Genomic DNA, 20,513 nt, shown 5'->3' on the forward strand with positions numbered 1-20,513 from the left:
TGTTGACTGTTCTTGGCATATGTAAAACATAGTAGATGGAAGAAGAGAACAGAAAGATCTTACAATAGAAAGCAAGAAAGCGCTACAGACAGATAAAGGAAGAGCTGTAAGCAGGGCCAAAGAGGTGGAGAACTTTAAATGTGCAGCACTAGAAGTTTGATATTGATTGAGAGCATGACTGGACAGCAGAGTAATGAGTTAAGAAGAGCAATACGGTCATAATAAGGAGGGGAGGGAATTTAGCAGCTGTGTTTTGTTAAGAAAGCTTAAGCTACTGGGCCTGTTAACACTCCTGTAGAAAAGTTCTAAGCACAAAGATTAAATGTGGCAAAAGAAGACTTCAGTGACAACTTAAATGGATGCATTTGCATTATGGGTACAGTATATCTACTACCAAACTACATTAATTACCAATGTTTTGATAGAGATCTATGAGGTACAAATATTAGGCCTTCTCACCACCAAAATATTACTTTAGTACAGTGGTCCCCAACCCCCGGTCCGGGGACCGGTGCCGGTCCGCATAATTTATAATTTATATGTAATCTTTTAAAATATCCTAATGGTGCAGTTTTATAAAGACTAATACTTGTTCTAAACTACAGAGCCATAAGTTAAACCAATAAATCAAATACATGTATACTCATATCCTGCATGGCAAAAGTTTCTGTCCAATATGCTACAAATATATAGCGAAATAAATCATGAAGTATGAAAGGTAGAGAGGGATACAAAAAAATTAATCACTGGAGGAAACATCGTTTGTCAGACCAAAATGTAACTTCATACTTACACTATTTATAATGAGAAAAATATTGCTACTGGCATCTACAATTGCCCCCTAATAAATGATAGATAAATTATGATAATTATGATATAATATATATGATAGGTACCTCATCAGGTTGATTAAGATCCATCAAATGAAGGTCTTGGATAAAATAGTCCACTATTCTAACATTATTATTCTGAGCTGCAAAGTGTAAGACATTCATTCCTTCCTAAGGAAAAGGCAGAATAAATCTGTAAAACGAAATCAGAAAATCTTCTATTGAACAAGCAGGAATCAACTGCACACAAAGAAGCTAAATGTGTTAATAACAAACCTGGTTCTTAGCTTTCTGATTAGCACCAGCTTTAATTAACATCAGCATGATGTCCAGATTTCCAGACCAAGCTGCAAGATGAACTGCAGTAAGCCCGTGCTTCAAATAAAGAAAGAATGCAAGAAGTCACAAGGCATCGCTGAATCACACGAGAATTCCAAACTATTTGATTGCATTTCTGCAGCATAGTATATAATTAATGGACATAACAATGTTCAACCAGTTTACTTCTACACAACATAGATATCTTCAATGAAATGACCATATAGCTGGGAGTAAGGTATGGCCCATGAACTAGAACACAGTTGTAGGGTACTAATATAGTAGAATGGCTTGTAAGATTTCTGGTTGATCCCCTTCACTTCTGTTAAGTACAGGGATACTGGGGTACTACCAAACAAAACTATAATAAGAGCACAGCACAACATAAATTGTTCACAATTAAAACAAAAAACCAAGTCAGGCTATAAAAACAGCATAAAGGGAAGCTTAAATAAGAGTTTCATAAAACAGTTCTCAGACGAAAAGCAGTCTATCACAGCTGAGTTAAAAGATATTATCCTTAACCATGGTTCCTCTTAATATTTGTGAAACCGGCTGGGGGGGTGGAGTGTGTCCGGGGTATCTGAGCTGGAATAGGGCCAATCAGGATGCGGCCAGCTTTGCTGGCTGCACCCTGATTGTCCCAGCCCCTACAGCTCCCACCCTCTGGACACTCGCCCCTCAACTCACACACACCTTGAATGCAGGAAGCCAAACACCTGCACCGCTGCCCACCAGCCTGCCTAGCTCCCCGCGGGACTCTACAAGGTGCCAAGGAGGGAGGGGGAATACCTGCCACCTCCCCCCACTCCCAAAGCCCCACGCATCCCTCCGCAAGGCTCTCCAACATCGCAGGAACAGAGTGAGGAACAGAGTGGGGATGGCCGCCACATCCTCCTCTCCCAAAATCCTGCAGCTGCCTCCCTGATGCCATGCGGGTTATGGAGGGGACTAGAGAAGGAGGGGGAACGGCTGCTTCCTTCCCCCACCCACCCCCAACATTCTGCGGCCACCTGCGCGCTCTTTACGCTGCCACTGCTGCTAGGGGGGGCTAGAGCCTGTTGTATTTTGCAGTAGAAATAAAGAAGAAAAACTAAAAACAAAATTGGTACACAGCCAAAGCAAAAAGTTCCCTAGGATTACTGGCAAAATGTATGACATGAGTGACAGTTTGGCAGAACACTAGGACTGAAAGGAGAACTCAGACAATACTTGCTCAACACAGACCACTCTTTGCCATATTGTGTAATTTTTCCTGCTGCAACTTTGTCTCTGCAAAGGCAGACCCTATCAACAAAAATCAGTCAAATTACTGTCACTGATGGGAGAAATATTCAAACTCTACATTTTTAGACAAAGAATGATTATTTGCTAAAAGTTTGGGTAAGAATTATGTAAGTTTTGATACAGTGCTCAGTGTCAGCAAAGACAGATTAATAAACAAGCATTTTTACTTGCCTTGTCTGCTATATCAACTCTAGCTTTGTGATGAAGGAGGAAGTCCACTGAAGAGATATGATTCCCAGCTACAGCAAAATGGAGTGCTGTGCGATTCAGCTAAAGAAAAATTATAGAATTAGAAAAAGCGATAAAAGGTTATATATTTATTTAGATTTATTTATTTAGATAAGTACAGAATATTGACAAGGATCATTAAGACATTTAAATATACTTGTTTACCACAGCAAAATTTATTATTATGGACATCTTCAGAAACCCAGATTTACATTTTGCATTCATTCTGATCAACCACTTTAATTTGATTTCTAATCGAAGAAAAGTGGAATAATACTCCGAAGAACACAAGTTGCACAGGGTAGTCATATTGGTCTACAATAGAAAAGCTAGATTCAATAGTATCTTAGACATCCATGAGATTTTTGGGATAAAAACTTTCAAGACGTATAGTCTTATAGTCTATAAGACTTATAGTCTTATAGACTATAAAACTTATAGTCTTTCACTCTTGAAAGCTTATACCCCCAAATATTGTTGGTGTCTAGGGTACCACTGGCCTTGAACTTAGCTTCAAAAACACAACTATTACAATGTTACCTACTACAATAGATAGAATGGAGATAGCCAAATAAATAAATATTTGTAGAAAAAAGCCGATGGCTACTGTATGGTATAGTAAAACATTTGTTCATAAGGAGGCTGAATAGTATGAGCAAACAAAGTTATTTTAGTGCATATCAAACTGTACAGCCAGATGGACAGATAAGAATACAGATACTCATGTTGTGCCAGCACAGCTGCACAAATAGAACCTTTTTATTATATGACTAGTAATCAAGCCCGCTGGAATAAAAATACAGCGGGCGCTAGGCAAGGGAGCTCCCGGCAGTTGCATGCAGCGCGGCTGGCGGGGGCTCCATTGGCCGGCAGCCTGACGCGGCTGGGGGCTCCCTTGTCGGCAGGGCGGGAATCAGCCGGGCCGATCAGCAGGCGCTTTGCGCCTGCCGATTGGCCTGGCCGATGGTCTGTCCGGAGGAAGGGGCCAATCGGCACCCTTCCTCATCCCGGACAGAGCCCGCCCTAACTCCTCCCCCTAAGCCCTTACGGCTTTATTTAGTCCGCGGCGCCCGTGGCGCTGTGGGCTGTGTTAAGATGCAGTAAATACCTAAACTAAGTTCACATGAATATTTAAATATTATGTTATTAATGAACTTGGTTGAAATATATATTTTAATATCAAAAATAATAAATAATACATTTTTCTTACTAATATCTGCAGATGTCCATACAAAGCCAAGACTATTTCAGGATTTTTTTAAAAAAGCTGATGGCACTTGTCACGTAACTTGCTCCAGAAGGTGGGTCAGGACTGTGAGTGGGTTTGATGTGATGGGGAAGGGAGAGATTTCAGCAGGGTATAAGGGTAGCATCTCTGTTGCCCGGGGGTATCAGTTGCAATATCAGCAGATTTATAGTCACCACCTGGAGGCTGGCAGCCCTAAGGACCATGGTGCCAACTTACTAAGTACAAAAGAGGGCTGGCCGAATGAGATAGTCCAAACTAGAAAAATTCAACCAATTGGCTAATAAAAAGATGTAATCTTTTTTTGTTTATAGTTATCCCAATTTATTCTGTAGATATTGCCTTCATATCTGTGGTGTGCAAACATAAACCAGAATGAGTTCCGGATAAACAAAAGAAAAAATCTTTTTCAACAGCCCATTTTCAAAGTTGCTTTTCTTCCTCAGTGGTCTTTATCATATAAACAGTCCCGCAGGCTCAGTTTGTCATGGAGGTTTCTTTGCTGCTCTATGGCTATGAAAACCCCTGGGAGGACAGACAAAACTTCAGAGAACTCAGGGCAGTATCAGAGAAAGCTATCATTGCTGAGATATGTGGCAGAAAGTGCTGTCAAGTCACGGCTGATTTATGGAGACTACGTAACGTTTTCTTGTCAAGAAATGTTCAGAGGTGGTTTGCCATTGCCTGCCTCTCTGCTTGACCCTGGTATTACTTGGAGGAATCCTATCCATTTATTAGCAAAGGCAGACCCTGCTTAGCTTCCAAATTCAGATGAGATCAGGCTATCTTGGGTGATCATGAATCCATAAATAACAAGTATATGCTGTACTATGCTACAACAAACGTTTCTAAATATGGTACAGAAACTACCACACTTGCTAAAAGATGGAAGAGACAGAATCTGCTTATTTCTGAAATTATCCACAAAAAGTTTTTTTATTCACAAGTTAGATACAGTGGAATGTTTTGTTGCCCACTTAAGAATACCTATAGTCTATATTGGTGACTGTTGCATTATTATATGTGTATCATACTTACATTATTTACAGCATTAATATTGACATGTTTCCTAAATAGTCTTTCCATGGTGTCCAGATTATTAGTTTTAGCAGCATGATGAAATTCTCTCTCAGCTGGTAGCACTATATAACAAAAGCCATGGTATTAGAGAAATAAGAACAGGCATGTTAATTTTACTTCATTGCGTCCTGCCATTCTCCCCAATGGAAACCCAAAGAGAGGGAACCTCTCCTCCATTTTATCTCACAACAAACCTGTGAGGTAGGTTAGACTACGAGTAAGTAACTGACCTCCTTACTGCCAAATGTAGATGGTGGGGCTATAATTTTGACACTGAAAGCCAGATACAGCTTAGGAACAACAATAGGCTGCCTATTCCTGCCTATTCCATCCCACCCATATATGGTCATATCACCCGATAAATGTTTAACAAATTTTTAACATATATAAAGTAGTTAACTCCCACCCACTCAGGAAACCCTTCCAGCGCTGTCAAGAAACCCTGGGGTTTCACAAAACCCTGGTTGAGAAAGCCTGTCTTACACAAACCTACCCAACCATTATGGTCATCCTTGCAAGGGCTGAACCCAACTTAGGTTCTGAGATCTGACTAGATCAGGCTAGCCTGGTCTGTCCAGGTCAGGCTGTTATGTGTGTCTGTGAAATTAAAGTCTGTTTTAAATTTCTTAACCGTTCACCAACTTGAGGGTCCATACTGGGTTTGAAGACTATAAAATGTTTTAAATTAACAGCCTTTTACAAACATCTAATTACACATTCATCTTTTCTCATCACGGTCTGTTCCTTCCCTCAACTGGTTTCATTGTCTCTTTTATATTGTATTTTCTCTGGGAACAAGGATTTATGTAACTTTATAGGGCAGCAAAATGGCGCTGTGCAAATATCCACTGGCCTATATTATAACAAACATAATGTACATCAAACTCTTTCAGCTGTATAAATCAACATCACTGTGATTGAATACATGATCAGTTTTCATTAAACAAATATTAATCCTCTAGACAAAAATTTACTGCTTTTATAATAGGGATCATAATATCTGTCTAATAAAGACATTCTGTTGTATAGTGTCTATAAAGTGCTGTCAAATCACAGCCCACTTATGGCAACCCTGTACCCCAGAGGTGTTGAATTCATTTGTTATGAGGGCTGGATCTGACAGGAATAACACTTTGTTGGGCCAGGCCATGATCGCCATAAGGTGTAATGCCACGTACCACAGATATAACTTTATATATGACACAGGCAAACCTAATTAATTTTTTTTTTTTACTCGAATACAAACATGGTTAAAACATTAACATGCTTTCCTTGATTTAACAGTATTTGATGACACAGCTTGTGCTGAATTATTGCATCAAAATCTGGAGTCAATGTTTGTGCTGTAGCAATCTTGAGTATGCTGTTTAGGTGTGTATTTGTAAACTGAGAACATACTTTTAATTTATTGACATTTATTACGGAAAAAAGCTATTCCTTGTCATACATTATCCCAAACACAGGCAGAATTTTAGAAGCAAAAACCTTAAACTGGGAGTAATTAGGATCCAAAACTGGTGAAATCTGCTAATGCCAATTTCAGGAAGCTTATCTCTGGGTACACTGCTCCCCGGCTACTTGTGATTCATGGCATCCTTTCATTGGAAGATGGGGAGCCATGTGTGAATGTCCCATTTTGTCACCTGTATTGATTTACTATGTGTAGTCCGCCTTGTGTACACCTTCCACCTTTAGAAACTTCTTCTGTCCATCCCCCACCCCATCCCAAGTAATCCCAGAGGTCTTCTTCCCTCTTTAAAAATACACTTCTCCACTATACTAGATCAGCAATTTTTTTCTCTGCATCCCTGGAAGCATTTTTGTGCGTGAAGAAGAGTTTCTTCCCCACTTAGATAGGTCCACCCCAAAATATACATATATAATACAAACTCTTCAAGGAACTGGAGCCATCACACTCAATACTTGCTCAATCCACCACAAAAATCATGGACTCGCCATAAATTCACCAGCCACCTGCCAAGGACCAGAATTTCTAAATCATTCCTTTTCTCCCAACACCTCTATTTCAGCAGTCCCCAATCCCTGGTCCGGGGACCGGTACTGGTCCATGAATCAGTCATTACCGGGCCGCTGCTCTTCCTTGTCCTCCTCCCCAGCTGCTGCCTCGAGGGCTGCCCTGCCACTGTGCCACCGGCTCACCTTTGGTACTCTCCAGCAGCTGCCATGGCTGGAGCTCCCCCTTGGCATGGCACTGCGCAGCTGCCACTGGCAGTGTCCCCCAGTGGGTGGTGAGAAGACAGGGGCACCGGCGGGAAAGCAAGTGGAGTCAGGGGCTCAGGCAGCAGCGGCGACGTCCCTCAGCAAAAGACTACCCCCAGGACTCAGTAAAATTGTCAAGCATTGACCGGACCCCGGTGATAAAAAGGTTGGGGACCACTGCTCTATTTGATTCATCCACACCAATCCATTCTCCTCAAGTCTGCTACCACTGACCACTATTGTCCTTGTACTTCAGTCCCACTTAGAAACATGACCTTCTACAAAGGCACACTCAATGGTGCTGAGGTTTGAACATGGGAGACCCAGGTTCATAAGACCCACTCTGCCATAGAATTTGCTATCTGTCTTTGGGCCAGTCACTCTCATAAACTAACGTAACCTGCACAATTGTGAGGACAAAAACATAGATGAGGAGAATGACACATGTCAATTGCTTTGGGTCCCCATTTAGGGAGATGCCTAGAAATTAAGAATGATACAACAAAATCTCATTAAGTCATTTAAGGTGGCTCAAGACTCCTGCTTATTCTTAGCTGCTGAGGACTGAGCTTGAAGTCCACGGCAGGATCCCAACAGGCATAAAACTGACCATAAAAATAGATCCTTTCTACTGGATCCAATCAGTTTAAACCTGAAACTGACCTATAGCACATACTGGCGGGAAGATCCATTGTCCATTCTGTGTATATATGTCAGGGATTTCCAGGGGATTTTCAGTTGTTTGGTCCTTGTACTGACATGCTAAGGTCCTATTAAATAGCTGATTGAACTCCCAGTAGTCCTGACTTCCTTCAAGCCCGTTAGCCTTCAACTATAACCCTGATCTTGCATGCCACCCCCAACCCCCAAAACACAACTATCATCAACTACCCTCACCCTCAGAAGCCATATTTCTCCTCCTCCCCCATGGCTTTCCAAACACACATTCCACCATGAACCCCATCGCTCACATTTTAACCCTTCCCTCCAATCCCTTATATCCCTCCCCTCAGCTACACTCTAGCATTCCTATTCTTGCATTTCCCCTAACACCCATTTCCACCAGCTGCCTCCACACCACCAACTTCACACATCGTGGCTTTCTCCCTCCCTTCTCTCGTCCCAAAGGGCTGCTTCTCCAGCATCAAAGAAGGAAAAAAGAGAGGTGGGCAGAAAAGAAAAAAGTTGGTGGTAACAGTGCCAAAGGAGGTGGCTTCTGCTGCTGAAGAAAGGGGGAGTCCCAAAGCACAGACACATTGATCGGATGTGACCCCTCCTGATTCTGACAGGAGGAGGAGGAGATGGGATGGCAACCACATGTATATAGGCCGACCCAAACAAGGGGCGGGGGTGATGGATCTTCCAGTCAGCCAGCCTGATGTGTGTCTTTCCACTGCTATTGCTGCTGCCACCATCACTTTTCTCTTCTTTGCTTGTGGGTGGACACTAGAGCTGGATGGGCCATTTCTGGTCCCTGGGCTGCATGCTCAACACCCCTCCTGTATGCTTTTCAAGGCAAGAGAAATTCAGAGGTGATTTGCTTCCCTCAGCATAGCAACCCCAGACTTCCTTGGTGGTCAGTCTTGCATCTAGGTAGTAACTAGGATTGACCCTGCTTTACTTCCAGGACCTGGTGACATCAGGCTGGCCTGGGCATCCAAGTCAGGGTGTCCTGTAGTGCTTCCCAGTTTTTTTCATGACCAAACCCAGGCACTAAAAATGGGGGCAAGCAATGCAATATAACTTTTATCTTACATGGAATTTCAGCTTCAATGCCCACCAAACTTGGCATCGATTTATTGTTAGGATGCACATACCTCCTACCCTACATATGCATGAAGCGGCAGCGACCAACAGCACCATCCTAAATGATGCACTTCGAAATTCACTGGCTTAGGAAAGTGTAACTATGTATAGGGCTTCACTTCTAGGATAAACTGAAACCCAGGGTGTTCCCCAGGTCCTCGTGGTGGTTGTTTTTAATTGCACATCAAGACAACTATCATAGCAGAAAAACAGTCCCTAGGCTAAAAAATCTTTGAGGTGCTGCATTTTTTTGCAGAGAAAGGATTTAAAAAAAAAATCAACCACCTGCAGTCTGAAGCAGCCTATCTAATATACCCCGGTTCCTGCCTAAACGTGACCGTCGCTTTGGAGGATTAAAGAAAACTAGAGCTGGCAAAACAAGAGCAGTCGCTTCTCCCCTTTCAGACACAGCCGCGGGCCCGCCAAACACAGCACTGGCTGCCCGGGAAAAGCCGCAAGGGATCGAGTTCCCGCCCTTCGCCACCACACTCACAAGTCTCGGCATTGGCCGCCTCAGCGGCCGCCGCGGCTTTCGCGCTGCTTTCTTCTTTGCGGTTCGGGTTGAGGAAGCCCCTCAGCTCAGCCAGCCCCTGCACCGCCCGGCTCCAGCCGCCTTCCATCGCGCTGCCTGCCTTGCCGGAGCGTCGGGCTGCCGAGGGAGGCGCCTCCTGGGAACGACTGCTCTGGGCGTGCCACTGGCTTCAGGTGTGTTTGCTCGGGGTTTGCGTCGAGATCGTTTCTCTTCGCCGATTAGTTAAGAATGCGCAGGTTGTGACCGAGGAGGAACAGGCGGAAACCAACCGGAACAAACTGGGCAGGAGATAAGAAACGCCCGCATCCAGGAGCGGCACCCTGGCTGACCGGCTAGCACGGATCGAGAATGAGACGGCTTTAGAGTGAACTGACGCCTGGCTTTTTATTGCCCGTTGGGCACCCCTAAACTCACAGAAATTAACAGGTTTAAAGTTGTCCACGGGTGTGCACAAAAGGCCTGTTAGTGACAGTGGAATAACAGGACGGGAAGGAGGATGGAAAGGCTAGTGTGTAACAGAAGCCCCTGACCCACCAGTGATCAAAAGACCTGCTAAACCTCTCGAAAATATGTGGTTTAACGTGTAGGATCTGCCTCAAGTGTTTAGGCCAGTTCCAAACATCAGATTGGAAGCAATATGTGCAATACAAGTAGTTTTGTAACAGACTATAGCAGTTAACCTCTAGATGAGGCGGGGACTGAATGCAGTTCCCAGTCCTCCCCATTCCTATGGTGTGGGAACTCCCCCCCCCCCCAGGTCAGCAGCGAAGTGATGGTTTACCAGTATTAATCTGTTGGGCATTTACACACAAACTGCATATATCAGTGAGCAATCTGTCTAATGCTAACTGCATGCAAATTTGGATTGGGTCCCCTATGGCTATTTGCACTGTTCTTTCATACCTTGCTACAACCTCTGCAGTTTATATATAAAGAGTTCCATTTCCTAGTGTGGCTCTGATGCTTTCAGAACACAAGACAAATGGTCCAGCTACAAGACTGCACCACTTTATAATGGAAATATTAAGGTCATTAGACACCACTATTAATTGTACACCCTCTAAATAAACGGTAAAAGAAATGACTCAGTGCCAGGACAAATACAGGTAAGAATGTGTGCACCATACATAAAGTCAGAAGATAAGATTATGTGCAAGTTACCTGATATATGCGCTGTTCAGGCCGCTTGAGAAACTTATAAATTACTCCAAGGTATGTATATTTTGAGGCAGAAAACTTGCACGGAAAAAACAGGTCAAGGCGAAATAATGAAAGATTTGGGATTCCCCTGCTTAGGCCTATGCTCATTTCATAAGAACTATTTGCCTGTGCTGCACTTTAATTTGTTCTTAAAGATAATGACCTCTTGTCCACATCAAATACAGGATCAAGTGTACTGAAGGAAAGGATGGTCAAAGTCACATTTATCTGGGGCCTGATTTAAGGCCCCCAATGGGACAATCATGAGTAGCTCACCCACTCAAACACCGTCAGTTCTGGTATTCATTTGAAATGTAAACATTCTACTCTTGTTCTTCTGTTCTGGAGGTGGGGTCTTGGCTCAGTGCTACAGCAGCTGCTTTAGAATCATAGAATAGAGTTGAAAGGGACCTCATGGGTCATCTAGTCCAACGTGCAGATTCCCAAATTCTGTCCAGCTGAAAGGATTGGGTAGGTGATGTGCCTCATTTTGAGACACTGGAGACCCATTGCCAATCACAGCAGATTATCCTTGACAGACCCGCCATCTGAGTCCATAGAAGTCCATATAAGCTTCATGTGTTCATCAAATACCTTGAGTACAGATAGAATATAATCACACACTGCTCCAGCTTTTTAAGTAGACCAGAATTAAGATGGAAGAAGAAAAATTAATTTTGTGTACTTCACTTTTTATTACCACAAAGAATCTCAAAGCAACTTATAATTGCCTGCCTTTCTCCCCATAAGAGACACCCTGGGAAGTAGGTGAGGCTTAAAACACTGTGACTGGCCCAAGGTCACCCAGCTGTCTGCATATGGAAGAGTGGAGAATCAAATCCAGTTCTCCAGATTAGAGGCTGCCGCTCTTAACCACTAAACCAAGCTGGCTTTCAAGTACACAAACAATCCCATGAGCTATTTTATTGTTGTGTATTATCGTTTATTGTTGTAAGAGTTGGAAAACAAGTGAGCCAGTACAGTTACAAAAATGGGACATTCAGTAACCAATGCATTAGGATTTTAGAAGTCTTGAACCGCCAGAAAGAACTGAAGCATAGCGTAATTATTCACATGACACATTAAGTGGCACAGAAATTATACAAATACGGTCCTATTTACAATAATCTATAAACAACAGCAGTATAGACCAAAAGTCCCTGATCAATTTTCCAAACAATTTTGTAGAACTATTTTGTGCAATGCTGTTCAATTTTGCAGAGTTCACACAAAAAAAACCAACAACAACAGGAGAGTGGGAGCCCACAATGAATTATACCTGATGGCTTTTCTGTTTCAGCAGATATTCAGCACATTCAATGAGAAAAGCAGGCTTACAATATCTTTGTGAGATTGCCACTACACAGGTGGACTCAGGGCATGGTCAAATGTATACAGCTCCCAGAGAAGATCAGGGCCCTGACGGAACTTCAACAATTACATGGATCCTGCAAAAGGGAGCTCCTCCGCCAGGCATTTGGTTGAGGTTGACCTGAACCAATCACCTTCCATTGGCCCTCCTGAGCCTCCCCCCCCATGAAGACCACCGCCGATTTGTCCAGCCCACAGGGCCGTCAGTATGCCTTTGCTGAATTGATGTTCTCACCATTGTTTTACTGCTCTATTATACTGTTCTATTGTTATTACTGTATTGTTACTGTTTATAAGTACTGAGTTATCTGTATTGTTTCCCTGTTTTATGTAAACAGCCCTGAGCCTCAGGGGAAGCCGATATATAAATATAATAAATAAATAAAAATAAAATCACAAACATAAAATGCATCTCTTGCTGGATTTGGGATTTTGTTGAAACTATCTTACTCTCTTTTAGGAGATTACTTCTCTATACCAAAGTGTTTTTCAAAATATGAAAATTGAAGTCCCCTGATAAAGCCAAAGAGTGAAACGCGTTGGGATTTATATAAAGAATAAAGAAGAATTGAAGTTTGAAAACTCTATGAAAGTCATTTTTCCATATTGGTATCCCAGCGCCTCTGTACTTGTCCTGTTCCTGGATTTGGGACTGGGCAGTCCTGGTTTTGGTGTAGCCATCACCCAGCCCATTTGCAGTGTCCAAAATGTTTTTCTCCAGACAGGACTGCTGAGGATTTGCACACTAGCTAATAGACCCATCAAGATTCACCATGCAACCACAATGAAATATGGTAAAATATTCAACGGAGCCTAGAATGTTACTCTGCTGATGGCAACTCATCTTTTAAAGTTCATCAAGGTGTGAGGACTGCTTGTCCCTAGCCTGTAGCATCAAAGGCAAACTTATAAGCATAGCAAATTGCAGGCATCTCCAAACATGAAGAACTTACTTCTTACCTTCTGGTCATAATTCCCTTTAAAAACTACTGTTTAGTATTAAGATTTTTTTTGCTTTTTGTATTCCATTTCATTTTTGAAAAATTATAAATGTACTTTGATGTTCAATGATAAAACAGAGAACCAGTGAATGATTCACACTTACAGAACCTTTGCCTGAAAACAGCCAAACGTTACAGTAACTCATTGTAATTATTTAAAAGAAGAAATAAAAAATAAAAAAGTTAATTTCATTGCTTAACAATATTAATTAACTAATTTGTTTTACAAATGTCAAGCATAAATGTCGAGCCAAAGCTGATTACTTTTGGGGGGTTGCAATAAAATTAATCTTTTAAAAACACTGACTTGGGCTTTGACCACACAATGGACCTAATCCTTGTGAGAAATCATATGGAAAACTCTAGGGCTGCTTAATCGTGTTGGAAATGTACAGTGCTGATTTGCAGAATAAGTAGATTTCGTTGCCCTCCCCGCCCCCCTCTCTCTATCCGACTGTCAAATAATAGTTCTCATGACAAATCTGTTCTACAGGACTGGGCTAATGCTGTCAACTGCATTGAGAAAAACATGTCTGGTCCCTTTAACAGAGGTTTATTGAAATGTTTAGCTGTCTACTAAAGGGAGAGGACATTTTTCACCAGGCCAGTTGGCAACCCCAAACTGAGCTATTTACAGTGCAGTCCTATGTAGGGTTAACTCCACTCTAGCCCCTCCACTGGGAGGGGAGGCACAGGCATCGGCGTGTATGCCCGCCTGCGTGCTGACACCCATGTCTCCCCCCCCGGCGGGCACTGCCTTCGCATTGGGCACGAATGGCCGCCAAGCGCCTTCTTTTCCCCCTCTTTTTTAATTCTGAATACTCAGCTTGATGGAAAGCTCTGGGGAAGTAAAAAACATGCCCTAAGATGTCAATGAAAAAGTATTACACAAGTGTTGTTTTGGGAATTTTTAATGAACTAACATGGCTCCCTCCAATGTTCATCTATTATCTATTACACAGTATATAAATAAAAAAATACTTTGGAAAATATATTAGTTTGTAAATATATTACACATAAAATGTTAAAGCACAATATACAATTTATGTAAAAAATTATATTATATTTAGAGATTTAAAAAGTAACATTTTCTTTATATTTAAATATGTAAAAACCCTCATTTTAAAAGTACTGAGAATGACTCTCAAACTTCATATGATTCACTATTTGAAGATTAGCTAGAAAAAAGTTTTCATGATTTTACTCAGGTATAGCCTTATAGCACTAAAGCGGTCAACACTAGTATTAAGTGAATCTCCCCATTACAGAGAAGTCAGTCCTTGTTGAAGGAAAACAAGAAATGCTTTTGGACAGACTCACTGAAAACAGCAAGGGTGCAGCCAGTATGACTCAGGTCTGTTTTCCAGAGGGAGCTCCTAGATGTTGGCAAACTCTTTTGAGTATGAAGATCACCACAAAAGTTCTGTTTTGTAATTCAAATGAGAACATACTCAGGCCACAAAATTAACAGTAAATTAAACTGGCTTTGTTAACTGAATATGGTACATGAAATTTTCACTGCATGAATGGGAAAGCAGATCTGTTTAATAGAGCTAAAATCTTAGCTGTAGAATAAGAAAGAAAGTAGAATTTGAATGTAAGATTTTCAATGTATTTTGTGTACATTTAATTTTTATTGTATCATGAAATGTAGACTGATTCTTAAATCTTGGCCTTCATCTCATACTACCTACCAACCAACAAGAATCCAAATTAATCACATGATTTGGGTAGTGGATGATCTGATGATCTCTTAGCTAACAAATGAAAGCCCCAATCCTTCCAGTTTTCCTTATCTAAGAGATATAAAAACAACATGCTGAGAATTATTAACATTTAAACAGCTTGGTAGTTCTTTTAAGAATACCTAGTGTATATAGCAGACAAATAAAAATCAATTTTCAGTTCACTTTGATCCCACAAAATATGAGCAATTTGCAAGTAAAACATTAATGTGGGCACTACAAATTCATCTATACATTGTGCAAATAACATTTTTCATCCAGTTTATCATGCTATAATAGTAATCAAAATGTCCTTAAAATATTCATCTAAAAAATGTTTCTATAGTACACTTAGAATTGTTTGACTTGGCTTTTTTGGATGTGGACTGGGGAGCCATTGTTCCAGACCTTAAAAAAACAGAAAAGAAATATGCATGTCACCAAGTAAATAAAACAATTACAATAGCAGTACAGTTGAGAGATAAATCCTAAAGTCTGAAATAAAAGTTCACTTGGCAATGAGCACTCACCGTTTTGTTCCTGTTGTGGAATTTGTACCATACTGTTCTCTGTCCAAGTTTCCTGAGGAAACAAAGATTTTAACTGAAAACCATAATATGCTGTGAGAATTATGTATAACGCAAGTGTTCGTGTGGGGGCTGATTTAAGGACAGGAGGAAAAGTAGCCTCCCCTTGTTTTCCTTAATATCTACTGTTCTCTCCTTACCCCTCCTGCCACAATGGTACCCTTACCTCTTCTGCCCTGTAACAGCTCCCACAACCCCCCTACTTTCTCATTCTGGGCCCCAAAGGAAGGGACACATCTGCTTTGAATGATGTTGTCTCGGTTTTCGGACAATGCAAAAAACACAGCTGGTCTCAGGCAAGGGACAATGTTGGGGGTTAGAAGGAAAGATGAGTAGAAAGAAGTAAGGGGACAGACAGCATTTGCAATTTATTTGGGGAGCTGAGTCCACTCATCCACTTTTGCCACCACACCATTCATTGTGCCTGGCATTTCATGGCACCCACCCAAGTTAAGCTCTAAATCATTACCCAAAGGGGCTTATGCTGGGACTGAGGACTACCTCCCCTGCTGGGCCAAGGACCAATCTGATGAACCCAGTGATTCCACCTGTGCACTGCTCTCTACTGCTGTGGTGATATTTCCAAGCAGCCCTAAGAATAGGAGAACTCATTATAAGTCTTAATGAAGCACATTTTAGGTCCAGTGATCTATAAGCCAGGGTATCTAATCTTACCTCAACCTGTAATGTAGGTAATAAAATTAGTTTACAATACAGTTTTGAAAGGACTGCTGAAGCCATATGCAAAGCACTACCTTGACCATAGGGTTCTGCCTATTTGAGGGGTTCAGCCTAGGGAAAGTAAACTTTCCATTTAAAATTTCCCAAAAAATTGCATTATTATGTATTACTAGCAAAAAAGCCCATTGCAACCAGGAACGCAATGGGCACTAGGACCCAGGGGACACCAGCAGGTACAAATCTCTCTCTCATAGCAGGAGCCATAGCAGGTAATCAGGGCTCTTTTGTAGCAGGGAATCAGGCCTCGTTTGCAGTTTGGGACAGCTCTGTCTCTCTCTCCCTCGCAGCAGGAGCGATAGCAGGTAATCAAAGCTTGTTAGCTGTTTGGCAGAGCTCTCTGTCTCTCTCTCACACGCGCTGCTGAGGCGTCTGAGAGCAAAGTGGCTAGCGTCCAGGGATAGAGGGCGGGAGCTGTAGGGACAAAGCCAATCAGGCCTGATTGGCCCTATTCCAACTTGGACTTGACTTGTTCCACCCACCAGGCTGTTTCATAAATATTAAGAGGAATAATGGATAAGGATATGTATAACTTACTTCCTAAAACAAAACTTTTCAAGACTCCTGAAGCAGTTCCCCCCCTGAGTAAAAATCACACCTTTTTCTTCACAAAATACAAAACAAGTAATACTTCTTCCTGGAAGCTTATTTGCCATGTGGTATCTGAGGTGCTCAAAATATACTAAAAATATTTCTATGTAATAAATACTCACCTGTACTTTTTGAACTTTCTGTCAGCTCCCTGATAATGCCTTTATTTAAACAAATATCCACATGTTTGTTAAACAATGCAAGATCCTTTGTATTCTGTTCTAGGCTGCAGACTGGACAAACTAAAGACTTGGCTTCAGTAGAGGTAAAAAAACATGGCAATTTTGTTTCTGTACAACTGGGCTGCTCATAATGTTCTTCTTCTACTGATAATTTAGAAGAAACATCTTGTTTTGCAGGCATATAAAATACAAAGTCATCAGGGCAGCTATAATTTCTTTGACCATCTACACTGCTACTGAAAGAGTTGTCAACTTTATCTGTCGGCTGTATTTCTATACATGGCTCACTTGTTTTATCGTTCGGAAACTCATTCTTTTGGCTTTCCAGAGATAGGTCAGTCTTGTTCTCCCATAATTTGCTGCCATTTGTAATTTCTGCATTATCTTTTTCCACTGTTTCATTGAGACAACCATCAATGTGCCTGTTAAATGCTTCTAAACTGCTATCTTGATGCTCTTTGAAGCAAATAGGACAAACAAAGATCAGCTTGTCATTATCTTTTGCTTGTTCAATACATGCTGTCAACTTTACATCTTGTGGACTCTGCTTGCTTGAAGACTCCCTTACAGAAGTTTTTTTATTAGCCTGCTGTCTTGTAGCTCGTTTTTTGTTGAAGAAACTTTCTCTTATAGGTGTTTTTGGAAAACTGTCCTCATCAGATTTCCTAGGTGAGAGTGTAGAGTCACAGTTTTGTTTTCCTGGCTCTAAGAAATGAACAATGCTCTTTTGTTGATACTTCTTTTCATCTTCATTTAGAAAACCTGATACTCGTACACCTGTATATGATAAACAAGTGATACAAATTTGATTTGTAAAAGAGTTCAAAAGTCTTGTCAAAATTAACATTTAGATACATGTTATTTGGCATTTGCAAATAGTCTAATAAGAAATAGTGAAATGTACTTTGCAAACCTAAAAACTGCACGCTATTCTAATCTTACTAGGAATGATGAAGTCTGTACAGTGATACATAGTGCCACAAAAAGGTTAGTTGCTAGAGGGAACATTTCTCATATAACACTTATTCACTGAACAATGATTTCTTGGAAGCTTTGATCTTTAAATATGAAACGCTATTTAAAGGATAGCATCAAAATTGAAATGTATGTCTCAGTACCAAGGGCAATCTCCTAAATAGGAATAGACATGAAACAGGAAAATGCAGTTCATGTCAGTTTGTGCTTCATGGCTAAACCATGAACCAAACAATGAATTGAACCAGGAGGTTAATTCATGAACTGAGCCACCAGTTTGTGGACTGCAGTCCCTTTCAATGGGATTTGCAGAAAGCATGAAAAACAGCTGAGCCACATGGAACAGCCTGCTCACTGCCACACAGCTGTTTCAGGCTATCTTGGACAGTCTTTTTAAAGGGAGTAGTGGGGAGTTCCTCCCATCACTCAGTTGGTTTTTGGGATGTCCTTTGCCTTCCATTTAAAGTTCAGAGGGACTTCACAAGATAGCTCGAAACAGCTGAGCAGCAAGGAGCATTCCTGTTGTTTAGCTATTTTGTGGGTTTTATGGGGAACAGAAATCAGGGGTTTAAAGGGACTTTATACCATTCCTTTCTGCTCTCTCCACAAACTCCTTTAGAAGTTCCTGGAAGTTTGTGATGGAAGACTGGTCACAAACTTTGTTTCAGAAATCATGTACAGAGCAAAATTCATGATTAATTCTGCTTTGTGATTTGGCTACTGGCTATCCCTACTCTTAAAGTAGATATATACTTTATTAATATTTTTAAAGTTGCACTTCCTTTATTCTATATTAATAATTTATATTTGGTGCTTTGGAAAATTCTGGAAGGACAGGATTAATGGCAAGACATAAGTAATGGGATATAGAAAGACTATCCATGATTGAAGTCCATAAACAACAGACAAGTAATATCTTTATCTTGAACGTTGCAGATGATGTCTGGAAGTGTAATGGCACACTAAATGTCTCCCAGAAAATTAGATAATTGAAATGAAGTTGCAAAAATGAAGAGCTGAGAATTCTAGTATTTCAATAAAATATTCTAACAATTCATGTTCTAATAACAATTCATTTTTCTAGTAAGAATGAAAAGCTGGTGAATGTAAATTTAAGAATGTGTCTTCTTAGAAACATCAACTATTACTATAATGCATATGTAATACAAAGTTAATGTTAAACTGATATTACCCATCAATCGGAGACGTAAAGTCTGTGGGGCCACACCATCCATTTCTGCTTTCAGTAATTCTTTAGCAACAGCAAATATTTCTTCTCCAGTAGAAACTGCAGACAGTACTGTACTAGCTCTTGTTTTCACTTCAAAGTTTACATTCTTCAGTTTTAAAGTAACAGTTCTAGCCTATGAAAGAGAATAAACTTCCTCAAACATACTGTTAAGGTCTTTTTCCGTGGTGTTACAGAATTTAGAAAGCAGGAATGTTAGGACATGCAACCCTTTTGTAGTAAGTATAAATCTCACATGATTATACTTTCTAGCATTTTATTGCCATTACACTTTTAAACTCTATGGCTGTCAGCATTTGATAATTAAACTATACACAGATGCATTACAGCACATATTCCTGATCAATATACAAACCATGTCTCCACTCCTATCTATCATAACAGGAGGGATTTTGTTTGATAGTTAAAAAATACAACAGCATGTCTGGTAGATAGTTGTACTTGTGAACTAATGTCACAAAAGAAACAAAAATCACTGCATTATGTGTTAAATATGTTAAGCAAGAGCAGGATATATACTGTTTACAATACTACCACTAGCACTGACTACCCTTTCAGAAATGAAAATTATATTTTAAATCGAGGTATGAGCTTTCATGTGCACGCACGTCCTCAGATACAACATATTTTTGAAAGTCACAAAAGAACTTTAATTTAAATAAATCCTCCTTTAAAGGTAAAGGTATCCCCTGTGCAAGCACCGGGTCATGTCTGGCCCTTGGGGTGACGCCCTCTAGCGTTTTCATTGCAAACTCAACACGGGGTGGTTTGCCAGTGCCTTCCCCAGTCATTCCCGTTTACCCCCCAGCAAGCTGGGTACTCATTTTACCGACCTCGGGAGGATGGAAGGCTGAGTCACCTTGAGCTGGCTGCTGGGATTGAACTCCCAGCCTCATGGGCAGAGCTTTCAGACTGTATATCTGCTGCCTTACCACTCTGCATCACAAGAGGCTCTTTTAAATAAGCATTAAATAATGCTTTAGGATGCTTTCGGCTGATCCTGCGTTGAGCAGGGGGTTGGACTAGAGGGCCTGTATGGCCCCTTCCAACTCTATGATTCTGTGATCATTCTTATTACTAAGGAACAATGAAAAGCAGTCCACAATCAAAATACTTTGCCTAATGTAGGCCTATTCAAATGACCAAGCGGGAGGGGAGATGGATACAGAAAGCCAGATATTACTGACTAAATAGAGTTACTAAGCACAGCTTGGTGATCAGCAGGAGACTGGGAGGCAGTTGTGGTATAGAGGGAGTCAGCAGTGCTGTGATATCATTTCCAGGGAAGCAAGGCCCTCTGGGGACAACCATGATAGGCATACAGAATTTTGTATTTTATCCCAAAATT

General features: G+C 41.0%; 3 protein-coding genes across 8 annotated transcripts in view; all 3 read right to left on the minus strand.

The window, feature by feature from the left end:
- The window catches only part of ANKDD1B (ankyrin repeat and death domain containing 1B), a 35,457-nt gene extending 25,801 nt beyond the window's left edge, over nucleotides 1-9,656 (minus strand). For both annotated transcript variants that reach the window (XM_077347390.1, XM_077347389.1), the window contains exons 1-5: nucleotides 9,509-9,656; nucleotides 4,948-5,051; nucleotides 2,607-2,705; nucleotides 1,107-1,205; nucleotides 897-1,001 (exon numbers count right to left, since the gene is read on the minus strand). In XM_077347390.1, coding sequence (XP_077203505.1) covers nucleotides 897-1,001; nucleotides 1,107-1,205; nucleotides 2,607-2,705; nucleotides 4,948-5,051; nucleotides 9,509-9,635 — 534 coding nt within the window. In that variant the 5' untranslated portion in view covers nucleotides 9,636-9,656. The remainder of the gene's footprint in view (nucleotides 1-896; nucleotides 1,002-1,106; nucleotides 1,206-2,606; nucleotides 2,706-4,947; nucleotides 5,052-9,508) is intronic.
- Nucleotides 1-20,513, minus strand: part of LOC143842345 (uncharacterized) — a 131,055-nt gene that overhangs the window by 90,423 nt on the left and 20,119 nt on the right. The window lies entirely within an intron of this gene.
- Nucleotides 14,013-20,513, minus strand: part of POLK (DNA polymerase kappa) — a 40,861-nt gene continuing 34,360 nt past the window's right edge. For 4 of the 5 annotated variants that reach the window (XM_077347370.1, XM_077347366.1, XM_077347367.1 and 1 more), the window contains exons 12-15: nucleotides 19,109-19,280; nucleotides 16,882-17,718; nucleotides 15,374-15,425; nucleotides 14,013-15,251 (exon numbers count right to left, since the gene is read on the minus strand). In XM_077347370.1, coding sequence (XP_077203485.1) covers nucleotides 15,167-15,251; nucleotides 15,374-15,425; nucleotides 16,882-17,718; nucleotides 19,109-19,280 — 1,146 coding nt within the window. In that variant the 3' untranslated portion in view covers nucleotides 14,013-15,166. The remainder of the gene's footprint in view (nucleotides 15,252-15,373; nucleotides 15,426-16,881; nucleotides 17,719-19,108; nucleotides 19,281-20,513) is intronic. The other variant, XM_077347371.1, reaches the window with a different exon arrangement.

Source organism: Paroedura picta, chromosome 7 (assembly GCF_049243985.1).
Source record: "Paroedura picta isolate Pp20150507F chromosome 7, Ppicta_v3.0, whole genome shotgun sequence".
Lineage (NCBI taxonomy): Eukaryota > Metazoa > Chordata > Lepidosauria > Squamata > Gekkonidae > Paroedura > Paroedura picta.